The 17,006-nt window shown below is 46.1% G+C and overlaps 3 protein-coding genes and 2 non-coding genes across 5 annotated transcripts; 4 read left to right on the top strand and 1 right to left on the bottom strand.

Moving 5' to 3' along the window:
* Nucleotides 1-4,944: 4,944 nt before the first annotated feature.
* LOC109777144 (peroxidase 25) lies at nucleotides 4,945-6,469 on the top strand. Its single transcript, XM_020335796.2, has 4 exons — nucleotides 4,945-5,218; nucleotides 5,367-5,546; nucleotides 5,648-5,810; nucleotides 5,918-6,469. Exons 1-4 carry the CDS (start codon nucleotides 5,003-5,005, stop codon nucleotides 6,337-6,339), a joined length of 981 nt encoding a protein of 326 aa, XP_020191385.1. The 5' UTR covers nucleotides 4,945-5,002; the 3' UTR covers nucleotides 6,340-6,469.
* Nucleotides 6,470-6,581: 112 nt separating this feature from the next.
* On the top strand, nucleotides 6,582-6,653 carry TRNAP-AGG (transfer RNA proline (anticodon AGG)). The gene has a single exon. It is a non-coding gene; the product is annotated as a tRNA-Pro (tRNA).
* Nucleotides 6,654-8,755: 2,102 nt separating this feature from the next.
* On the top strand, nucleotides 8,756-8,827 carry TRNAP-AGG (transfer RNA proline (anticodon AGG)). The gene has a single exon. It is a non-coding gene; the product is annotated as a tRNA-Pro (tRNA).
* Nucleotides 8,828-8,894: 67 nt separating this feature from the next.
* LOC109777142 (probable glutathione S-transferase GSTU6) lies at nucleotides 8,895-10,263 on the bottom strand. The gene has a single exon (XM_020335795.4). The coding sequence runs from the start codon at nucleotides 9,870-9,872 to the stop codon at nucleotides 9,129-9,131; it is 744 nt and encodes a 247-aa protein (XP_020191384.1). The 5' UTR covers nucleotides 9,873-10,263; the 3' UTR covers nucleotides 8,895-9,128.
* Nucleotides 10,264-14,448: 4,185 nt separating this feature from the next.
* On the top strand, nucleotides 14,449-15,596 carry LOC109777141 (uncharacterized). Its single transcript, XM_020335794.3, has one exon. The coding sequence runs from the start codon at nucleotides 14,590-14,592 to the stop codon at nucleotides 15,325-15,327; it is 738 nt and encodes a 245-aa protein (XP_020191383.1). The 5' UTR covers nucleotides 14,449-14,589; the 3' UTR covers nucleotides 15,328-15,596.
* Nucleotides 15,597-17,006: the final 1,410 nt, after the last annotated feature.

Raw genomic sequence — 17,006 nt, 5'->3', positions numbered from 1 at the left:
GTTGACGAGCTTAATGTTCTTGTCCACCATGCTCTTGATGCGCGTCTGCAGCATTGTCACCTCGTCCGACGAAGCCCAGTCCAGGCCCTTGTCTAGCCAGGAGGTGAGCCGCATCGGGGGCCCGGACTTGAATTCGGGAGCCGCGGTCCAGGTGGTGTCACGGGGCTCTGTGACGTAGAACCACTGCTGTTGCCACCCTTTGACGGTCTCCACGAAGGTGCCTTTGGGCCATGTGACGTTGGACAGCTTGCTCACCATAGCGCCTCCGCACTCTGCGTGTTGACCACCCACCACCTTCGGCTTCACATTGAAGATATTTAGCCACAATCCGAAGTGGGGTGGGATGTGGAGGAAGGCCTCGCACATGCCAATGAATGCCGAAATGTTGATGAAAGAATTTGGAGCTAGATCATGGAAGTCTAGCCCATAGTAGAACATGAGTCTGCGGACGAAGGGGTGGAGAGGAAACCCTAACCCGCGGATGAAGTGGGGAATGAATACCACCCTCTCATGGGGCTCCAGGGTGGGAACGATCTGCCCTTTGGCCGGAAGCCGGTGGGCGATTTCCTAGGCCAAGTACCCCGCCTCCCGGAGCTTCAAGATGTCCTTCTCCGTGACGGAGGAGGCCATCCACTTGCCCTGCGCTCCAGATCCGGACATGGTTGGAGTGCTTTTTGACGCGGAAAGGATGGAATCTTGGACGCTAGAGTTCGAGAGCAGATGTGCAGAGGGGAAGAAGGCGTGGGTGAAAGAGTGGATCCTTATCCTCTTATAAAGGCGGCGAATATCACGCCCCCCCACTCGCCTTAAAACTCGCCTATTCCCCAAGGGTCGCGCGGATGGCACGGTTGGATTACCCACGCCCGTATTAATGAGAATCCCGTGATAAGGGGACACAATCTCTGCTTCGACAAGACGTGCCAATGAAAACCGCATCTTGAAATATGGAGCGGGAAGCTGAAAAACGGTTCGAAATGATGACCGGGCAAGGATAAAACGTCTCGCTACAAAAGTTGTCAGTAGATGGGACTTGTTAATTATTATATTCTTCGCGGCTGTGTGTGGAGCTTGTTTTGCAGATTCGGACACGTTTTCTGTGTCCGAGGACTACTTTAAAGTATTCGGAGGAGGAACTCGCCTTGCAATGCCGAAGACAATCTGCGCGCCGGACACATCGTCATTGAAGCCTGGTTCAGGGGCTACTGAGGGAGTCCTGGATTAAGGGGTCCTCGGGCGTCCGGGCTATGTAACGTCGGCCGGACTAATGGGCCATGAAGATACAAGATACAAGACAGAAGACTTCCTCCCGTGTCCGGATGGGACTCTCCTTCGCGTGGAAGGCAAGCTTAGCGTTCGGATACGAAGATTCCTTCCTCTTTAAACCGACTCTGTATAACCCTAGGTCCCTCCGGTGTCTATATAAACCGGAGGGTTTAGTCCGTAGAGACAATCAGAATCATAATCATACAGACTATACTTCAAGGGTTTAGCCATTACGATCTCGAGGTAGATCAACTCTTGTAACCCTATATTCATCCAAGATAATCAAGCAGGAAGTAGGGTATTACCTCCATCGAGAGAGTCCGAACCTGGTTAAACATTGTGTCCCTATCTCCTGTTACCATCGATCCTAAGACGCACAGTTCGGGACCCCCTACCCGAGATCCGCCGGTTTTGACACCGACAGCGTCCGTCTGGGTTAGATTTTCATGACTGGGTGAACCGCCCGAGCGTTTGAGGCCGGTTTGGAGCACCCGGCTCTAGTTGCTCTAAATCAGTTTGCACTTGGGCGTTAACGGACTGATTTTGCGACCTATGTAAAACGAGCAAATGTCCCAACTCGGTCCTGTATATTTTGAACAGAAATATTAGAAGATATTTTATGAAAGTGCTATTGTGAGCTCGAGCTCACAGGCACCCTTTGCTATGGTACAAACGAAAAAATATATTTAAAAAGTTCAAAAAAATCTGAAATTTTTGTCAAGAAACTTTGATGTTTTTTCTACATGCGTGCCAATTTTTGTGATGAAATGACATTCATGCAGGTCTTGGCAAAAAAAATTCGATGCTCCAAAATGCTTCCAAAAACAGTTTTTTTAGCGTGATTTTATTTTTTTTGCCGAGACCTCCACATATGTCATTTCATCACGAAAATTGGCACACATGTAGAAAACATCAAAGTTTCTTGACAAAAAATTTCAGATTTTTTTTGATTTTACTGTTCATCCTGGATCACTGGTGCTCGGGATCACATGCTCCATGTCCGTTATTTTAGCGTTATGTACCAAAAGAGAGTGAAGAGCAAGTTCAATCCGGAGCCATGTTGAGAATCTTGGGGTGGTTATTTGTCAACATCATTGTTTCAATTTTCATTTAACTGATTGCTCCGGTTTTGTGACAAGGGACAGGGCCAACCTGGGCCATGCGCTCCCCCTCCCCCCATTGAAAACTTATCATGATTTCAGCTCCGCCACTACTTGCCTTGTCATCTGCTCTAAAAATTTTCTCATACTGTTGTTCACAAGAGAGTTGTTTTGGCTATAGGGAACATATGCTTCCGAATGAATAGTAAATTCAAAATAAATAGTAAATAAAATTTAAAAAGTCTGTTTTTTATGCTCATATTAGTGTAACAAGCATGCTTGACATTTTTTATGCAAAACGGGACAACAGTGCTTCATCGGTGAAAAAAAAAACAAAATTAAGTGTAACATTTGGCATTTGATTTTTTTTTGCCGCAAGTCAAAATGCTTAAAATTTTCACCTAAAAATTTGCAGGTAGCATTTGGGTGTGACAATGAACATATCTAAATGTTTTCCTTTTTTTTACATTTGCATTTATCATTTTTTGCTCGCAGGAACATATGCTCCCAAGAGCCGAATTGGATTTCTGCTTGTTCACTAGATATTTTACAGAGTTCCATGTCAAAAAGTTTCACAAAGTGACAACTTACCGATCGGGTAACTACTAAACTAACAGAAAACACAAATATTACTTGGTCGAATCTTGCTTCTCTCGAGTTGGTACATATGTTATTATCAGCCTTTTCTCTTTTGTTTCACCACACTGCTTGACGGTTTTGGAGCTAAATTCGTTTACAGTTGGGAGTTGATGGACTAATTTTGCAAACCTATGTAAATACGAATAAACTGTCAACTTGCCCTTGTATATTATGAACTAGAAACACAAGTTTTTTAGTGTTATGTATCGAAAGAGAGTGAAGAGCAAGCTCAAATAGTCATGTCGGAAGTCTTGGTACATAGGTGGTTATGCGTCAACGTTCTCGTTTCAATTACATATAAATGATTCCCCCGGTTTTGTGACAAGGGACAGGTGTTTTCATCTTGTCACCGCTTTAAATTCTCTCATACTCTCAATACTCCAGAGTATTTGACAAAGTCCTGCGTCAAAACTAGTTCACAAAGTGGCGCCTTATGATCCGGTTACTACTCGACTAAGAGAAAGCGTAAATATTACTTGGGTGAATCTTGCTTCTAAAGATAAAAATTGGTGATCACCTTCTTAATCTGATCGTGTTAAAAATGCATTATACAGGTCCCACAAAACAAATAGCATATGGTGATTTTGGTATGGTGAGCTCTCCTCAGAAATCTCCAACACGAACTGTTATTACGTCTGAAATTGAAATATGTCGACTCACCATGTTGTCACCCTTGCTCATGAAGAAGGTTTTCAAAAAGGTTATTGTGGCTCCCGATCGCCTCTCTATCGCTCAACGGATTCAATTGACAGTTCAAGACCCCTCCAAGGTTGGCATCCTGGTCTGTGGCATTAAGAAAATACAGATGTGTTTCCTTGATTGATGCTTTATTCATGTTAATGGCTTGTCCAATGTTTCGGCGCATACTTTAGCTCGTTATGCTGGGCACTCAATTAGCAATGTAAGTTCGGATTGTTTCCGTGAGACCCCATATAATGATGCAATTCAATCAATGAAGTGCCCGTAATTGACCAAAAAATAATATTCTCCGGAGCGACACAACCGTTGGTGCTCTGAAGATGACACCAAAAAAGTAGGTACAGTCTATCTGTCGGACCATGCTCATCAGTCATCAGTTAGTGCTAGGACACTGATGTCTTCCTTATCAGAATCACGTGCAACGCTTTGTGTTTGGTCTGCCTGAATTGCAAAATGAGTATGGTGGGAGCCCAAACATGTCAAGCCCACTTGTGAGAAACCCTTCCACTAACACTTTGTTTCCCATGTTCATCACGAGTGCACATATACTAGCAGGCCTTTTCTGACTGTAGCCTCCCGATTCCCATTTCCTCCGTGAACCAAAAGTACCACTGAAGTGCTACTTGTGGGCTATCTGTTGGTAAATATGGGAATTGGTCATGTGGATGGAGTTCACTAATGAATTTTACATCTCTCTGAACAACTGATTTTTATCTTGGAGGCGCCCAAACTCCATTGTGACCAAATTGCTCAAAAATTAGTGGGCTGCTCTCTTTTCCCTCACTCTCTCTAGACCAATGAGCTTAAACATGTTACTCATGTTGCCTTGAAATGGCTGTCGTAACGGTGTTTCTCCGTGTTAGAAATATTATAGCTCTATCACATCACCAGGTTTCTGAAACCATCAAAATGCTACACATCTCTGGCCACTAATCAGAAACGTATGGTCTGCATCTGATTGTTACTATGCTGGAGCATATAGGTCGGTTATGTGGGTGCAGTATGGCAACCTAGCACTTAGAAGCTGAGGCCTGAGTGGCTGCTGCTATCTCACACAACAGAACGACTCTTGCACAATTCGATGAGGGATGATATATCAATTGTGAAATATGCAGGTTGATATTCTAGCTGTAATCCACACCATTCAGTAGTGCATGATCCACTTGCTACCCCACTGACCAAAATTGCGACAAGGCTGCACCAATTGGAAGATATCACAAGCTGAATGGCCCTATATAATGAACAATGCGATTGCATGATTGCCGCAATCAGGATTGTTCTTGATAACCGTTACCTAGACCATGTTAGCATCAGAAATAGCAACCGTTTTCTTTCTGTTCAATGTTTTGTTGAGAAGTTCTTTGGTCCATAGCCAAGGACTTCAGAGAGGATTCTACGACTCCAGCTGCCCTGACGCAGAGGATATCGTGAGGTCTACCGTCGAGAAGTACTACAACAACGACGCCACAATTGCCCCGGGCTTGCTCAGGCTGCACTTCCATGACTGCTTTGTCCAAGTCAGCTCTATAATCCTGTTCTGTGTAGCCTGTAGTTCTATAATTCTACTATTTATTTACTCTGAATCCCATGTTAAATTGTTCTTTCCATTCTGCAATAGATTTTGCTTTCCTGTCTGACATTTCGTTTTGCTGGTATGCTTTGTAGGGATGCGATGCTTCAGTTTTGATTTCTGGAGCGTCATCTGAGAGGAGTGCACCGCAGAATTTCGGCCTCAGGGGATTCGAGGTGATAGACGACGCCAAGTCCCAGCTGGAATCGACGTGCCCTGGGGTGGTGTCCTGCGCCGACATACTGGCCCTCGCCGCACGCGACTCCGTCGATCTGGTAGGCAAGTTCTGTTTCTGACTGAACTCCTGCCAAGAACTGTTTGACTGAGAGCCTGATGACTGAACTGTCTGTCTGTGACGTTCTGTAACGATGGCAAGACCGGCGGGCCAAGCTGGTCAGTGCCTCTGGGACGAAGAGACGGGAGGATCTCATCAGCCGCAGATGCCAAGGCCCTGCCGTCTCCGGCCGATCCCGTGTCCGTCCAGCGGCAGAAGTTCGCAGACCAGGGCCTATCTGACCACGATCTCGTCACACTAGTCGGTAATAATCTTCCTTGATCCTTCATACAGATGCATGGCACATAATGTTCAGTCAATCGCCCGGTATAACATCTGCTGCCCTGTCGATGTCTCGACGATGATCTGCAGGCGCGCACACGATCGGGCAGACGGACTGCGCGTTCGTGCGGTACCGGCTGTACAACTTCACGGCGACGGGGAACGCGGACCCGTCGATCAGCCCGGCGTTCCTGCCGCAGCTGCGGGCGCTGTGCCCGCCCAACGGCGACCCGGCGCGGCGGGTGGCGCTGGACAGGGACGGCGCGGAGTCCTTCGACGCGGCCTTCTTCAAGAACGTGAGGGACGGCAACGCCGCGCTGGAGTCGGACCAGCGGCTGTGGGGCGACGGCGCGACGCAGGGGGTGGTGCAGAAGTACGCCGGCAACATCCGGGGGCTCTTCGGGCTCCGCTTCACCTACGAGTTCCCCAAGGCCATGGTCAGCCTGGGCGGCGTCGCCGTCAAGACCGGCCGGCAGGGCGAGATCAGGAGGAGGTGCTCCAGGTTCAACTGAACTGATAGCACATGCAATTCTGTACGAGTATGGCTGGCTTGATGCGATGCTTGTGGTAATAAACCAATTGATTGGTGGGCAACATACGTGCCTGGTGTGAAAGTATCTTTGTTTGCATGTTTTTCTTTCACTCTCTGCTGTGTGAGCCAAGGCTAATGTTTGTTCCATAATTATCTGCTTTTAGATACGCTGACGGCAATACTGTGATCTTATATCCAGCTGAAGCTGAGGGAACAACAAAAGGGCAATTGGTCTAGTGGTATGATTCTCGCTTAGGGTGCGAGAGGTCCCGAGTTCAATTCTCGGATTGCCCCATTATTTTTCCTGTTTTTTTCCCTCTGTACTGTTGGACAACGTACACTCTGAAACCAATACACTGTGTAGATGATGCAACTGACCTGTTGTATTAGCATTTCTCGAAGAAGCAAGGTCACTGATTCACTGGAAGTTTGATCCAGAATAGAATTCAGATGCCCAAGCAAGTGAAAACCACAGACCACAGATTTATTCAAGGGATCCAAATCATCTAATACACTGTGCTCCCTAATTTTAGAGTCTTTCTGTTTAATTCAGATGTTACGGTTGGATTTGGTTCACGATTTTAACTGGGTCAATAATTTATCAAAGATCTCTTTCATTCATTTCAATAATCAATTTTGGATTTGTTTCACGATTTTGACCGGGTCGGCTATTTCTTAAATTAATGGCAGCAACCAACCTAAAAAAACACATCAGTTTCGCGTATCCCCTCGCCACCTAGAAAAAAAAAAACGTCGGCATATGACATTGTAGCACCAATATAATACATGCGGCCACCAACATAAGCAAATTTCTCACATAAGTATTAGTTGATTATCAAATAACACAGAATCACACCGTCAAGAAAGCCCACCAAAACACCGCATTAATAAAAAGACACCACCTTCCCCCGCGCCAAATCAAATAACAAAAAAAATCATGAAATCCCAACAAACACCAATTACACAGCGGAGCGCGCTCGACCCTTATGTATAGTATGTTATATGTTATGTGGGCAGGCAGACTGATCGTTGGGTTTTGAAATGTGTGGACTGAGCAGCGACATGCCTGGCGGTTCAGTGGGGATCAGTGGATTCGACCAAATCCCCGGCTAGGTGCCGTCGGGCTCTACACCTCACACTAATTTAGGTGCCAGTTCCTTGTTGCACCTTTTTCGCCTCGATACCAAGTTCTCGGTCTAGTCGGATCGTTGACCCTACTTTAGCGTGATTGGTTCCCTTAACGGTAAGATCCCCCGAGCTATTTTACATTTGTGCGAATCCAAATGTTTCAATGGTAGTAACCCTCGCTGATATCAGTGATATCGTGTTTCGGCGGCCTTTTGGACCGGTGGAAGTTGTTGCCTTTGGACAGATTGGTCTCGGACTTGGAGGGATTCATGTTAATGATGGATCATGATTTAGTCTCCTGGTGACTATAATCCTTTGGAAACATCTTCGCTAGATCTCTATATGTAACTATTTATGGAGGAATCTGGTCCTTCAGAGCTAACCGACATTTGGTCGATTAAGCTGCCCCTCAAAATCAAGATTTTCCTCTGCCAATTAGTTCGTGGTCGCCTGCCTACAGGGGTGTAGGTCTTGAAGCAGAACAACCCCGGCCGATGGCATATGTCCGTTGTGTGATGTCCTAGAAGATAACAATCGCTTACTTTTCACTTGTGTGACCGTCCAGCTTCTTTGGTGTTGCTTTCCTAAGGTTGTAGGATACAGGAGTATCCTTTGAACTTTTCGGATCTTTACAAGATTATTTGGGCTAGCTCACGCAACACTCGTCACCACCTTTAGGTTGTCTTTGATGTTGTTGCTTGGACGCTTTGGCCCATTCACACCAAGCTTGTCCTTGATAATATTCATTGTCGATGCCCTACTGATGCCATTTATAAATTGCACGGTTTGTTGTACTAGTGGCGGGTCCTTAGTAAAAAGCTGAATAGTCGTCATCAAGGTTTCACCGTTTCGGTTGGGGGATTTGGCTCTTCGACTCTCCCCTCCGCCTGTCCCTTGATCTTGGTTGTATCCATTGGGCCTTTTGTTGTGATGTTGCCCATTTGATTTGGAGCCGATAACTGTCACACGTGTGGCACGTAGTAACACCGCCCACACGTTTTTTACATTAAAAGTTGTCTGAAAAAACAAATTAAAAAAAAAACTGAAACTTGCAATCCGAACAGAAAGTTGTCATGCTTCACAACTAAAGTTGCCATCAAAAAACGTATGGACGGAATTGCTTCGTGCCACACATGTGGACGTTATCATTTGGATTTGCTTTTGGATCTGTTTTATGATGCAACGTGTGGGCGAAAGGCTTATTTACTTTGTCAAATACAGAAATTCAACTGCACAAATAGAGTATTGACTTTGTTTAAATCACACAAGGGCATTTGGTCTAGTGGTATGATTCTCGCTTAGGGTGCGAGAGGTCCCGAGTTCAATTCTCGGAATGCCCCATCATTTTTCCTCTTTTTTTCTTCCTCTGTGCTGTTGACATACACCCCGAACCAACCAACACCACTGTACAAGATGGTACTACTTTTTTTCTTTCCATTGGAGAAGGCAGTTCTGTGGCTACATTTCTTGAATCGGTCCATCGCAGAAAATCAGAGTTCCAAACAAGAACACAGACTTATTACTCTACTGCAGTAGAATAACTAAAGAATCCACCGGCTTAAGGGATCAGATTCAAATTCAGTTCAGTTCCTCTGCGCGCGATGGATCCAGCTACACGCCTTGGAATTTACTAGCGGTTTTTTACTGCGACTGATGCGGCGGCAGATACGGCAGGCCTAGGCGAGCCCGCTTCATGAGGTTGTACTCCACCAGCGGCGCCGCGTCCGGCACGATCTCCCTCACGCCGTCCAGCGCGCCGAACCGCTCCGCCCACGCCGCCAGCCGCGGCGTCCTGGCGGGGTCGATGGTCCGCACGCCGCACATGGCCTGCGACGCGCGCAGCCACCCGAGGAACCCGCCGAGCGCCACGTCCACCAGCCCCACGCCGTCCCCGCCGAAGAAGCCCCTGTCCCCGAGCTCCCCCTCGAACGCCTCCAGCACGGCGACGACCTCCCTCGCCGCGCCCGCCCGCTCCTCGGCCGTCCTCCCGCCGTAGAGCGGGGCCCACGTCGGGAGCAGCTTCTGGTCGACGTAGGCCGCCCAGAACCGGGCGGCGGCGCGGCCGTGCGGGTCGTCGGGCGGGGGCAGGAGGCGCGGGAGGCGCTCCGGGAACGCCTCGTCGATGTACTCCAGGATGACCAGCGACTCGGCGACGGGGCGGCCGCCGTGGATGAGCACGGGCACCTTCCCGCCGTGGGCCGGGTTGGAGGCGACGAGGAGCGGGCTCTTGCCCCGCTCGCCGAACAGGTCCTCCTCCACGTACTCGTAGGGGATGCCCTTGAGGTTCAGCGCGAACCGCGCCCGCAGCGCGAACGGGCTCGTCCAGAACCCCAGCAGCGTCAGCGCCTCCTCACTGCTGCCGCCGCCTCCGGTCGCTGCCGCCATTGCTGCGGTGCCTGCCGATCCAGTGGTGCGATGATTGAGCCTCGCGGGTGTGTATGGTGGGGATTGTTAATGGTTTCGGTGCGACGAATCATGTGGTTGTTCAGATATAGCACCTCGATTCGTCATGCGTGACGGTGAGTGTGTGGCCGTATTGTGCGATTGGAATGGTTATCCTGTCTCAGATGCCATTTTTTGGCGCGACCAAGTGAGCGAACAGGTCATTTCTTGCCATTTCCTTTCGTTTTGACCGCTACTGAAGATTGGAAAGTCAAATATGCAAACTCTCATCAGTCGGTCGCTCCGAGCTTCCCTCGGTGGTGGCTTGCCGGCGCTGTGAGCACGTAAGGGTGAGGCCACGCGGATCATGTGCCAACGATCTTCGTCGATATTCGGAAAATGGTTTGTGTATATAAACTGTTCGCTGTTCGTTTTTGTGTGTAATACATTTGCATACTATGGCGGTATACCTGATTGTGTGGGGTTAGATACTTGTTCCGTGGAATCGATTAACAGTGGAATACAGAATCAAATATACAGACATAATACAGATGAGCAAACGCGAGTCATTATGCTCATTTAAGAACAATGGAAATATGAAAAATTCTTTGCTTTTTTCTTAGAAAAAGAGGATTACCTCCGGCCTCTGCGTCAGTCGATGCATGCAGAGCTTTGCTTACCTACAGCAATCCCACAACGTATTTTGATTGGAAAGTTCAGCGATCACATAAGAGATACTTATTGACAAATGGTAAATTTTCATTTTTATAGTTTAAAAGCTCCAATTCAAGTTTATTTACATTAGAGTCTATACTACCCCCTCGGTAAATTAATATAAGAGTGTTTGCATCACTAATTTAGTGATGTAAACGCTCTTATATTAGTTTACAGAGGGAGTATGTTTAAAGGTGAGACATTCTGTAACTCAAGAATATAAGCCGATGCATGCTAAAAGAATCCGTGAGTGGAATATCAAGAAGGATAAAATAGCGAGAGATGTTATTGAATTTATAGATAAAGTCTTCTTGTTGTTAAACCAATCGTGCATGTGTTGCACCAAAAGAATGTCGACTAGACGTTTGCTTGAGAGGGCAAATAAATCAACATGCATCGCAAAAAAACTGGTATTATGTAAGTATTATACTTGAGTTTAACTAAGTGATATTATATATTTTTTCTTATTTCATATGGTCAGTTTATCTAGTTTCGTAGAGTATTTTGAAACAATTTTCTGGTCTCAGTAATGTTCATGCAGTACCACAAGGTAAACTTTGTTCTAAGCAACTTTTTGTTCATGTCTTTGATATATTGTTCTCATTAATGTTCATGCAGCATCACAAGGATGATTTGAAGCAGATTAAGCAGGATACATGCAAATTTATCTCGATCTCATGTGCCGCGTTCAGCTCCATTGGAGTGTTTTCGCTTAGGGCGAGTGGGGACGACGACAACAACAACAACAGAGGAATACCAACACTAGCTATCATGGGTGCCGATGGTTGGAGCCGTGAAGTTGAGGCGACCGCCGCCAACACCGTCCAATACCAATGACAAGAGAGTAGATACACAAGATGACACTGGAAACAATGACCATGAGAGGAAGAGAGGAGGCATGAAGAAGTTCATACTTCTACGCAGCAAGCTGGGTTGGGGGGCACATTGTATGTGAAAATTACATATACGATGTTGAGCCGCCCATGCATCCAACCTCCACACCCCCGAGTTGCAAGCATGTTGTGCCCTTTACAATTACATATACATTGTGGTATAAGACAGCCATGCAGTTGGGTGACACATTTGCAGAATAAAAGACATCCCTATTCAAATAATAAATAAACCCAAATCACAAAATAAAATGAAAAGAAAAGCAAAAAAAATATTTTTTTTGGAAAGTAGATTTCTTATAATAATAAAATAGATATAGACAACCGGTAGCAGGAAAATGGGAATGGATTTGAGGAGGAAGGACCCTTGAACACCTAAGAGTCACGTACAATGATTTGTGACCGCTTCCCAGGAGCAACTGACTGGAGGTTACCCTCTCCGAGGGACCTCCAAGTATTACTTTTGGTGGTTTGGGAGCACGCCAAGTGGTCATCTAGCTGCCGCCACATGTCACATGTTGGACGCTTCCTCTGAATTTTATTTTATTTATTTTTATATACCTTTTTTCAGGTTTTAGATGATTTTCTTCTTTGATTTTTTGGCTTTATGGTTTTCCCCTAGTTTTCCCTAGGTTTTGGATTTCTTTTTGCACGGAAAAACATTGTGTTTCCACGAGAAACACACTTGAGCATCACAAAAAAGGGAAAAATCAGTACTCCAATGAGAAAAACAGGTTTTTGTCCCGTGTAAGCACATATTTACTTCCTTGAGAAGCACAGAAAAAAAGCATGTGCTTGCACGAGAAGCACATATTGCTTCTCGTGGAAGCACACATTTTCTTCCGTGAGAAGAAAAGTTGTGCTGCTTGAAAAAGGCAAAAAAAAAAAATGGAGCTCTGTTTTGCTTTCTTTGAGAAGCATAGTTGTGCTTCTCCCGAAAAAGAAAAAGCATGGCCTATGCTCCAAACAAAATGAAGAACTGCAGCCGTGCTATTGCTTCCGAGCTTCGCTTTTTTGTTCTTTTTTTGTGCGAACCGATTTTTTTGTATTCGCTTTTTGTTTTTATTTTTAGGATATACTCTTTTTTTGCAAAAAAAAAGTTCGGCGAAACCTATTAAAATGTGATCTAGTTTCGAAGATCTCGACACGAGAATCCAACAGTGAAGACGGTTCTGGATTTGGACACCCATGTTGTGACAAGTGACACGCGCCACTTGTCAGCATCGGAGAATGTGCAGTGACCTTTACAGTTTAACTGGTGATTTTTCCGCTTTCCCTTCCCCTCTCTATCTGTAACAGTAAAAAATCGCAGCTTAACAAAAAAAAAGACAACCAAACCGGGCGCCCGTATGTCTCGCTTCTAGCGAGAACTAGGAACCCTCCAGTCAAGCAGAGCACGAGATGGGCCGGCCCAGATGCACGGGAGGCCACAACCTCTTTTCTTTGGGTTTGTTCTCATGTATTTTGTCTTTGTTTTTTCTTCCTTTCTTTACTTTCGTTTATACTTCCAAATATTCTCAATAAATATATTACAAAAAACTCTTTAGATATAACATTTTAAAAAATGTTAACCAAGCATTTGAAAAATGTTTCTCAAGTATACAAAAAATATACAATGTGTGTGAATTTTTTAATCATGTAATTAGAAAAATGTTAATCCAAGCATTTGAAAAAAGGTTAAACGTGTATTTGAAAAATGTTAATCAAGCATTTAAAAAATGTTAAATATGTATAGAAATAATTTTGATCTTGTATTCAATAATTGTTAAACTTGTATTTGAAAAATGTTAATCAAGCATGTGAAAAAAAGTTAAATATGGATATAAAAATGTTGACCATGTATTAAAAAAATTAATCTGGTATTTGAAAAATGTTAATAAGTTATTTAAAAAGTGTTAAATGTGTAGAAAAAACTTGATCATGTATTCAAATAATATTAATCTACTATTTTCAAAATGTAATCAAGTATTCGAAAAATGTTAAATGTGTATAGAAAAATGTTGACCATGTATTCAATAAATATTAGTCTTGTTTTTGAGAAATGTTAAACATGTATTAGATATATGTATGACAAATGTCTATATAAAAACAGTAAAAACCCGACATAAAACAAAAAAACTGATGAAAAAGAGAAAAAAAGAAGGAAAAAAATAAAGAAAATAAAAAAGCTAGTGCAAGCTGAGAAAGGAACAAAGAAAACTGAAAAAATAAGACAAAAGAAAGAAAAGAAAAAATTTAGTGAAAACCGAGAAAGAAACAAAGAAAACAAAGGAAAAAACCCTAGTAAAAACAGAGAAAGAAACAAAGAAAAACCGATGAAAAAATAAAATAAAATTGAAAAGCAATGGAAAACTGCTCTATTCCTTCAAGTAGGTCGCGCCCTACTAATTTAACGTGAACTTGATGGTGACTCATTGGCTAGCAGGGCTACACAACAAAATGGTAGATCCTGGGATCGATCCCCTACAAGGAGCTCTGTTTTCAAATCATATTTCCACGACGCGAAAAATGCCAAATTTATTTGTGGACACACAACCCATGTATAGTACATATGTGCAAAATTTCAGGGCATTATACTTTCACACGCGATGTACAAAAAAAAAAGCAAAAATGTATTTTTCGATGGGCTTTTTATTTTTATTGCTGGACCTTTTTTTTACAGCCTACAAATCACAACTTTTTTAAACGAAATTTAACATGTTCTTGCGGAATACATATATGTTTCCATGGAAAAAAATTCGGATTTTTTTTAATTACTTCTAAGTATGCTTTTGGATTATTTTTTCAAAATACCGAGCTCCCTCGAGCTCGGCCTCCAAAAGTTCGCACGCCTTACACAGGCCGAATGAAGACAAATCACTCCAAGCGTGAATCTTGAAGCAAGGAAGAGGATCTGACGGTTGGCGCTCCTACCTCTTTCTCTTTTACGGGAACTCTGCTACTCCTACCTCCTTTTTAGACAGCTGCGCCCCCTGACCCTCCTCCAACCACCAAGCGCGAGCTAGTGAGCGGGAGCAGCCCACCTTGCTCAGCATCCTCACTCTCGCTCTCCTCTCCTCTCCTCGATCCCTCCGCCTCTCTCTCTCTCTCTCTCTCTCTCCCTCCCTCCACCGAAAATGGGCGGCAAGGACGTCGTGCCGACGGCGACCACCCAACGGAAGGGCGTGGCGAGGCGGCTGTGGCGCGTGGTGCGCGCCGTGCTCTACATGCTGCGGCGCGGGGTGCTGCCGTCCGGGCGCAAGCTGGCCATGGACCTCGGCCTCCTCCTCCGCCGCGGCAAGAAAGCCGGCAAGGCCCTCGGCGGCCTTTCTTCGGCGAGGCCGTCCTCCTTCTCGTGCCGCGCACTCGACCCGGCCCTCGCGGTGCACGAGCCCTCGCGCAGCCGCCGCGAGGTCGAGTTCAGCTGCAGCAACACCCCTTTCTCCGCCGCCGCCGGGAGCCGCGGCCACCGCGGCGACGAGGACCCCGGGTACTACTACAGCTACGACGCGGCCGACATCGCCAAGGTGTTCGAGTTGCTCAACGAGGGCGGCCACCCCTTCGACGACGACGCGCTCGTGATGGCGCCGGCCACCGCGACGCCGTCGCCCGCGCTGTGGAGTTCATCCGCCTCCGGGGCCGGGCACCACCCGGGGACGAGGCGGCTCCGCATCGCCGACTCGCCGTTCTCGGCGCCGGGCTACGAAACGCCGGGCGAGCAGCAGGTGGACAGGAAAGCCGACGAGTTCATCAGGAGGTTCTACGAGCAGCTGCGCGCCCAGAAGAGCGTCGCCGCCACGCCGGAGAACGACGGTTACGCCGCCGGCTTGTACACCGGCCGTTCCCCACGGCCGGTCGCCGCCGGCACCGTTTAGTGAAGTGTCTCAGTTGAGCACTGGAGCCCGAGGCGGCCACCGGTCGCCCGGCCGGCAGGAGGGTCTAGAGTCTAGACACGCCGCATGCATGAATCTTTTGTGTTGACCCTTGTCCTTGTGCACCAGTCCATGTTGATGTCGCACTTAATCAGTTTGCTCTGGTTTTTGTTAATTGCGAGAGATTTTGATGTATTTCCCGTAGATTTTGCTTAAATGGTCCTCGGTTGTTTACATGCTTAGATCAATATAATCTTCCATGAATGCTTTAATTTGGATTATCTAATATGCTGCAAATAAAAGTATAAGCGAGTGACAATTGCTTATACTGAACAGCACTAAAGAAAGAAGACAACAAATATTGAGGAGTTGGATAACTGTCTTTGAATTTTGTGTAGTACTAGTGCTCGCTTTAGCATGTTTGTTGGATGTGTCGGATGGTACACCAATATTTGCAGAACATCGTCACTCTTTATGGTTGCAACCTTTCAAACCAAGAACTAGACTTAGGAAACATACTAACACGTATTGCTCCATATGTTAGGAGATAAAGGTGGCGACAGCTCCCCAAGCATCCCACTCTCTCCCTCGTCCTTGTCGAGATACTCCACCTGGCGAAGCCTGGGAGGAGCACATGGGGGCGACACTTTCCTCTTTCGCCTTGAATAACGACCCGCTCGCGGTGGTCCTCGGTGTGGTGGCATGTTGCTAGTCGCAGTGCGGCACATGAGGTGGTTGCTCGACGGGCATATTGGTATTACATGTTCCATGTTGGACAGGAGTGGTGGCGCTGACGTTGACTCGGTTGCTACTCCAGTGCGATGTTGTAGTTGTGATGTCCATTTGGTCCATTTGGTGTGCTTAGTTGTTGTCGAACACAAACAAAGATGTTGCTCGGTCTCGTAGGTTCAACGGCTAGCCCTCCAACCCAGTATTCGCCGAGGTGGCGAGGAATTAGGCTTTGGGCCAAAGCTTTCATTCAACGGGCCGTGTCCGCTTAGAGTTAAAGCGGCAACGAAGTCTGTTTCCTCGGCTAAACCATTCACCAAGGTTGATCTGGGCGGTCGAGTGCGAGTCAGGGCACAAAAGCTTTGTGATCGACGAGGGTCGATGACAAGAATGATATCATACACAAGCGTTGTTACTCTTGTCGAAGGCTTTTCTGAAGACATCAGTCTCAATAACTCGAGGCGGTGATCATGTTATGTGGTGGTGGTATGTTAAGGACGACTTTTGTGTTATTGTGTTTTCCCTTTTATTTGGGTTTTCATCCTAATTTCCTTATAATTTGGATCACTCTATATTTTTTTTCCGTGTCTACATGCTTTATGATGAAACACCCTAATTTTCTGACGATATTTACTTTCGAAAAACAGCTAGACTCAGGGAGACAAATTAACCGATAGCCATACAGTAAACACTCAGTTAGGACCAGCGCGAGACTCCTCAGTTCGGACTACTGTTGACAGATCAAGCAGTATAGGACCAAGGAAAAGGAGAGCGAGCTGGTACGGAAGTTGGAGGTCGAGGTCGTGGCCGGTGACATGAATGCCTGCATTTGCAGGCTGCCGGGTCAAACGATCTGCTGCGGACTCGAAATCATCCTCTTCGGTTCTTAAGTAGATTTTTCGCGGTGTATTGACTCGCTGAAGGGACCCTCCCGCGACCGATCGAGGACCACG

The sequence above is a fragment of the Aegilops tauschii genome, chromosome 3 (genome assembly GCF_002575655.3).
Source record: "Aegilops tauschii subsp. strangulata cultivar AL8/78 chromosome 3, Aet v6.0, whole genome shotgun sequence".
NCBI lineage: Eukaryota > Viridiplantae > Streptophyta > Magnoliopsida > Poales > Poaceae > Aegilops > Aegilops tauschii.
Note: the sequence above shows the minus strand (reverse complement) of the source record. Positions and strands in the feature narration are given on the sequence as shown.